The sequence below is a fragment of the Aegilops tauschii genome, chromosome 5 (genome assembly GCF_002575655.3).
Source record: "Aegilops tauschii subsp. strangulata cultivar AL8/78 chromosome 5, Aet v6.0, whole genome shotgun sequence".
Classification (NCBI taxonomy): Eukaryota; Viridiplantae; Streptophyta; class Magnoliopsida; order Poales; family Poaceae; genus Aegilops; species Aegilops tauschii.
In genome coordinates this window covers 557,115,591-557,122,295 of record NC_053039.3, presented here as the reverse complement: position 1 = coordinate 557,122,295, position 6,705 = coordinate 557,115,591, and the positions used below count along the sequence as shown (strand labels likewise).

At 48.8% G+C, this 6,705-nt stretch overlaps 1 protein-coding gene across 2 annotated transcripts; it reads right to left on the bottom strand.

Moving 5' to 3' along the window:
* Positions 1-297: 297 nt before the first annotated feature.
* On the bottom strand, positions 298-6,244 carry LOC109773113 (probable cellulose synthase A catalytic subunit 3 [UDP-forming]). Of its 2 annotated transcripts, XR_002235256.4 has the most exons (15): positions 5,765-6,164; positions 5,390-5,585; positions 5,067-5,275; positions 4,856-4,958; positions 4,600-4,771; positions 3,828-4,094; positions 3,397-3,742; positions 3,179-3,316; positions 2,936-3,061; positions 2,621-2,833; positions 2,238-2,529; positions 1,952-2,148; positions 1,503-1,853; positions 770-1,408; positions 298-627 (listed from the first exon to the last, which is right to left on the bottom strand). XR_002235256.4 is itself a non-coding variant. In XM_020331807.4 (14 exons), exons 1-14 carry the CDS (start codon positions 5,843-5,845, stop codon positions 824-826), a joined length of 3,276 nt encoding a protein of 1,091 aa, XP_020187396.1. In that variant the 5' UTR covers positions 5,846-6,244; the 3' UTR covers positions 298-823. The 2 variants fall into 2 exon arrangements, 1 of the variants encoding a protein (XP_020187396.1); XM_020331807.4 differs by having other exon boundaries at positions 298-1,408; positions 5,765-6,244.
* Between the last annotated feature and the right edge of the window lie 461 nt (positions 6,245-6,705).

The window sequence follows — 6,705 nt, the reverse complement described above, 5'->3', positions numbered from 1 at the left end:
TGTAACCATGGACCACGGGCGAGCAAATCCAGCGCTAACCATGTGGGCGGAATTCATAGCTAGCTGTTGGTCGGTCGCAGAATCGCAGGGCGCAAAGCCAAAGCCACAGCACCATCCCTTCAGAGTTAAGAATCCTGGCAGGCTTTCAATTTTTTTCCTGATAACTACACTACTAGAAATATGGTGAGCAGATGAAGCATACAACTAGTAGAACTAGAAAGGGGAACACGAAGATGACAAACTAACAATGTGCAGATGAATGGGCAGCAAGCATGCAGGCATTTTTCCAGCTTAGAATTACCAAAACATGCTAGATAAATAATGTGCAGCTTCCTCTATTACAAACGGCATTCTTGCCTTACAGAGAGAAAATACAAGTTGTTTTCAGTTTGTACATACATAATACATCCTTCGGGCATAGCATACAGACGACAGCTCTCAGTTTCGGCTCACTTACATACATTTATCCTCTCCATTTAAATCAAGGTCAACAAATAAAGAATTGCTGGATGGCTGGACAATTAAACAACACTGGAACTGACTGACTGACTTGCTGGCTGTATTCTTTCTTCTTCGTGGCCGAACTGCACAGAGGTGAGGTGAAGAAGGGTTGCCGCAGCCTCCCGTCTGCCCAAATATTTTGCATATATGAGGCCCAGCTACCCACCATGGAACAAAACCAATAACTTAACACTTGTTGCATGTTTGTTTTCTATCTACACAGGGGATGGAGGAATGGAAGAGAAAAAAATTATGGGCACAAAAACACCTTCAAAATTACTCCACATGATGACTGATTTTGATCGTCGATCCTTTTGATCTCCTAGGTGCAGTCCAGACCGCACTCCTCCAGAAGAGGGCCGTCGGTCTTGGCGAGGAAAGGGTTCACACGCACCCACAGGAGCGAGATGATAGAAGCCAACAGGATGGACCAGACAATGACGATCGTCGGGGTCCTGTTCTGCCTTCCGAGAAGACCCTTGAGGAACGGGTAAAGATGGACAATCACCCAGAAGGCGAAGAAGAGCTTCCCGAAGAGCGGCCCCCATGACTCATATCCGTTGTTGATAGCGTTGGAGATGCCGGCAACCACCCCGATGAAGTTCAGCAGGAGAAGGGTGGTCGGGGGTATCAACAGGGTTGTCCATTTGAACGTGTACAGCTCCGAAAACTCCTCATCGTCTCCAGCCTTTGTTGTGACGGTGAAACTTGTGTCCACACCAGCTATCACCTTGAGAAGTCCTTGGAACACGGCAAAGAGATGGGCAGAGACACCTCCAATGACCCAGAACTGCTCATTCCTCCACCAATCGTCAACCGCTACACGAGCCCATCTCATTTCCAGAATACCCGTAGCAAAAATGCAGATGAAAAGCGACATGTACCAGATACTGGCAAGATTGCTAAGCTGCAAGACAGAACCAAAAGAGAAGGGTAAGGTTTAAATCATACACTACTTGCCGCTTCACAGCGCATAGAACTACAAGTTGGGTAAGCTTTACCTCTGGAGTGATGAACTTCCCCGTTAACAAGCAAATGGCCGGCAACGTACAGTAAGCCAGAAGTGGAATAGATGTCCAAGGATAAACGATGGAGTTGATGTAGGAAAATCTTTCCAAAAATTTCAGTCCACCACCATACCCATACCAAAGAGGGCAATGATTGCTGAAGAAGATCTCAATAGACCCAAGCGCCCACCGAAGAACCTGGTTAAGACGATCCGAAAGATTGAGAGGCGCAGAACCTTTGAATGCAGGCCTTTTAGGTATGCAGTAAATCGATCGCCAGCCGTGGCAATGCATCTTAAACCCAGTCAGGATATCCTCTGTAACTGATCCATAGATCCAGCCAATCTGCAATAAATAAATAAACAAATGGATTATGATTACTACTAGGCAACAGATATTTGGACGACCTAATCAGCACACAGCAACCAAGCTCCAGACTTTACCTCTTTTCCCCAGTCTGTCTTGTCTTCATAGCCACAGCCAATGACATGTATGGCTTCCTTCAGAAGAGAAGCTGGACTATCACACCTCAGGGTACCACCATTCTCAAGAAGAGTTGATGCAACAAAAACAGCAGACTGGCCAAATTTCTTCTCTAACTTCTGCTGATTTACAATACCAGCCTTCTGAGTTTCAGCTCCTGCCAAGAACATTGCAATGTAGGTCATGTTAATACTAACTAATGAAGATATTTCTAGAATAACCAAAATGCTGGAAGTTGAGTGATACCTGCAGCTGCTTCGTCAATTTCACTGAGTGCATACGCAGGTGATTGATTTTCTTCCTTCTTGAAAAACAATCTCTTCTTCTTCTCTGTCTTAGGCTTGGTAACCTTCTTCTTGTTCTTCCTGTTACCAAAGCAGAAACAGCACACACACCACTTTGGCCAGCAGTTGCAAGTCCTTGACGGTGGCTTCTTTGTTTTGGGAGCATCATAACCGTACAGCGCCTGCCTTCTAAAGACACATCCAGTACCAACATAGATGGGGCCTTGAATACCATCCAAACCTTTCATGTTGATCTGTATGAGACAAATGTTAGGGAAACTTCATCAAAGTTACACAGAATGTAAACAAGAGAAATATCTCAGAAACATGAAATCCAAGTCTTACATCAAAGAAGACGACATTCTTGTTAGCATATCGATCGTGACGATCAATGGAGTCGAATCTTTGTGGGAACTGCACATAGCAAACTTTCTTTCCTACCAAAGGATCCATCATGAAACACATTGCTTCCTTGACTGCCTTGCTGTTGTTCACATAGTGATCACAATCCAAGTTCAGCATATATGGAGCATTCGTTAGCACAGCAGAGACACGGACCTGTAGAAGAGCCAACCATTAGAAGGGAACTTAAAATAACTGTGTGCTACTACTAGCTATAGAGAAGACTGGCCGAAAATGCATTCAAAATGTTATTATTACCAATGCATTCATGGCACCAGCCTTCTTGTGATGGTTATAGCCTGGCCGTTTTTCTCTTGAAACATAAACCAATCGAGGCAGCTCATTTCCTTCCACATCAAGGCCACCACTTTGACCAAGGAAGACCTAATGGTAGACAAAATCGAACTTCATTAGGGCAAAGTGGGAAAAGGGGGAAAAAAGGAAGAATCATTTGATGTCAGCATATAGACTGGATAGCACCACAAACTGTAATAAGCATACCTGAATCATTCCAGGGTGATCACGGACATTGTTTCCAGGCCAGGGAGTTCCATCCTGCATGGTCCATCCTTCCTCAGGAACTTTCTGGGCTTTAGCAACCAAGGCATTGATTCTGATCTTGAATTCCTCATACTCTCTCTGTAAAAGAAGACATGGCCAAAATTAGCATACACTTCTATCAACTGAAGGAACATAGCAAAGTGGATGAAATTATGCACCTTCATTGCTCTCCTGTCCCTAACAAAGTTTGGTACCACCTTGTCTTTCAGGTAGTCTATCTTCTGTTGGAAGTACCACTCTGGAGCACGAGGCTCAATGCTATACTTCTTACAGAAAGGAACCCATTTCTTTGCAAATTCAGATGTTTCAGACAATCCTTCGAATGTCAGCATGGCAGCACCATCATCAGAAACGTAGCAAGAGAGCTTGTCAACCGGATAATCTACCGCCAGGATAGATAGGATAGTGTTTGCTGTGACCAGCGGAGGCTCCTTTGCGGGATCGACCGTACTGACAAAGAAATCAACTGGGGCGAGTTGAGATGGCTGGCCTTCCTTGTCGAACCTAACAATACAACACAAGCAGTTAGTTCCATAACTTTGGGAGAATAACAGAAGGCAAGTATTAATAGGTGGCAGCAGTAACCAACCTCAATGTCAACCGGTCAAGGTAAGTCTCCCTCTCAATAGGGAACCACTTGGGGAATTGATCAAGAATCCAAGACATGGCAAACCATATCTCACATATGACAGATATGAGCCACAAAACAAATGCATCATGCACCGGATGCATAACACGATAGTGGAAGAAGAGACACACAATCACCAAACGGATCACAATGATCATCCTGTAGGGATTAATCAGGCTTGAAGGAATGGGAACCTTTCTGGACAGTGGCTGCCTAGCTTCATCCATTCTGGTAAATAAAGTCAAGAAAAAGTTAGTACTCAAGTACAGAGTCTAGTAACACATTTTACAACAAAAAAAGTTTTGTCTAAGCAAAGACCAGATAGAATTTTCTTCCTTGCAGTCAAAGATACAAATAAACAGAGAACTATTATTTTTTCTAGCATGTAGTCATTACTAAATGGCACTTGCGCAGTTACATCTTCACCCAGCTTAGACAAATGCAGCAGTTTTAAGATAGATCTAAGGAATATGAATTCGCCGGTTTGTTTCCATGTTTTAGCAAAATGTACATCTTCTTTTGGCATTTTAGGTCCTCTACGGAGCGCATCGCGACAATCTACTGGATATTCTTTTGGCATTTTAGGTCCTCTACGGAGCACATCGCGACACTCTAGTGGAGCATGAAATCTCTAGTCTGTTTGACCGACACTAATGCTGTTAAAATCAAGAATTAATCAGAAATGCACTAAAGACCAAACTGAAGGATGCCAAGCGAGTTTCTAGTGTCGTACAGTGGCAGATCTGCATCGTCGCCATCACCGTTCCAATCTTTACCGCCATCATTTCTGGCCTGATGCAGCCTCTCCTGCTTCTGCTTCCAGCTCTCCATCCTCTCCTTCCAGGCAACGCTCCCATACCCATAGGAACCAATATCCTTGGATGGGTCCATGGATCTTGGTTGCACTGCATCACAACAACCATCAGTATCCCTGAACCATTGTTACAGCTAAATGCTAGTAGAAGATGATGATATTTCCAAATGCGCACCAGGAAGGTTGGAGTCAGCATAAGGGAGCGGGTGGATCCTCTTTCCCCCGCCGCCGACGAAGGAAGGAACAAGGGCGTGCTGCTCCGGCGGGATGTCATCGACCTACAAACAGGGGGCATCACAGTGAGCAATTGAGCATCCAGTAAGGCACATAAGCTGCTGATATGGCAGAGGAGTGTGAGATTTGCGGGTGGTTAATTAATTAATTACCATCTGGCCATTGGTGAGGAGGGGAACATTGGGGTTGGGCTGGAAGGGCTGGTGCACGCCGTCGAGGTCGCCGCCGCGGCCGTAGGTCATGTGGGCGTGGAGCATGGACTCGGCGGCATACTGCGAGTCGTCCCTGTCCCTCCAGTTGAACTCGTCCTCCAGGTCGTCGGCGCCGTCCTCCTCCTCATCCCCGGGAACACGCGCGCACCCTGCAACCAAATCCGAGCCAGAAAACGCGTCAAATCCCATCCAAATTGGGGGTGAGCTCGGTCGGTCGGTCGCGGCATTGGGAAGGGTGGGCCGAGAGTGAGAGTGGAACAAACCCTTGAGTCGCTTGTAGCGGGTCTTGCACTGCGGGCAGTTCTGCGTGCCCTCGCGGCGCTCGTACTCGTAGCAGTCGCGGCAGACGGGGAAGGCGCACTCGTTGCAGGCGACGAAGGGGTCGCCGCCGGGGCCGAGCCCGAGGTCGTCCCCGCAAATCTGGCACGCGCCGCGGTTCTGCTGCTTCAGCGGCCTCGCCTGCACGCACGAACGCACGAACAAAACAGATTGAGAAACGGCAACCGAAATCTCAGCACCACCGCCGACCGACACGGAGAAGAACAGCCTCCGGAACCCCCGCGCGCGGATTCCGCGGCGCCGACGACCCAGACAGACCAGAACCAGAAGCGAAGGGGGAAGCGGGGGCGGGCACTCACCCCTGGCTCCCCGTCGCGGCGGATGACGACGAGCTCGTTGCGGTTGTGCGAGCCGGCGACCAGGCCGGCGCTGGCCTCCATGGCGCGCCCACCAGATCCCCGCGCCCCAGATCCCGAGGCCCGCGCTCAGACTCTCGGCGGAGGGCGCGGCGCGGCGGGGCGGGGCGGCGGCGGATGCGAACGGGGGAGGAGGGGAATGGGGAACGAATGGAATGAATTGGGGAAGGGCTGGGGGCTTCCGCCTGGTGTTGTAGTACCAGTGCGATGTGGTGTGGTGTCTTCTCTTTTTTTTTTATTCGGCGACGGGACGAATCGGTGGTGGTTGCCCTCCTAGAAACAGCTCATCGCCGCCCCCAACCCGCTGTGCCTCTGTGCCTGTGTGTGTGTGTGTGTTTCGACAGCTCCCCCTCACATGCGCCCCAGTTTTTGTACTACTCGCTCGCCCGTCGGTCCTCCTCTCCCCCCTCCCCTCACTTTCTCTCTCTACACCCATCCACGCCCCTGTGTTTCTCTCTCTAGACTGTCGGTTCCCTACTTCTGAATTATTATTATTATTATTATTGCGACGAGTTAATAATCGGTACCTTGCTTGTAACCACGGCGCAACCACCACCCCTGGCATGTGCGGGCGGAGTTTTTTTTCCTGAGCCGCATGTGCGATCAGAGTTGTAGAGAGAGAGAGAGAAAAAGGGGGGAGAAGAAAGTGTCGGTGACGGTCTGGCGCTACTACGCACCGGAGGCCGGGCCGGGCCGGGCCGGATGACTGTTGACCCTAGACTCCTACTGGAGAGAGAACGGGGTTGTGTTAGTTGGGGTGTCCGTCTCGCACTGGTCAACAAGGTTGTTACGCTTTGTTTGAGAGGAAAAACAGCATGGGCGCCATCTATTTCTCTGTTTAGAAGATCGAGTGTGAAAATTCGGTAGCCTGTACGCGTCTGCCT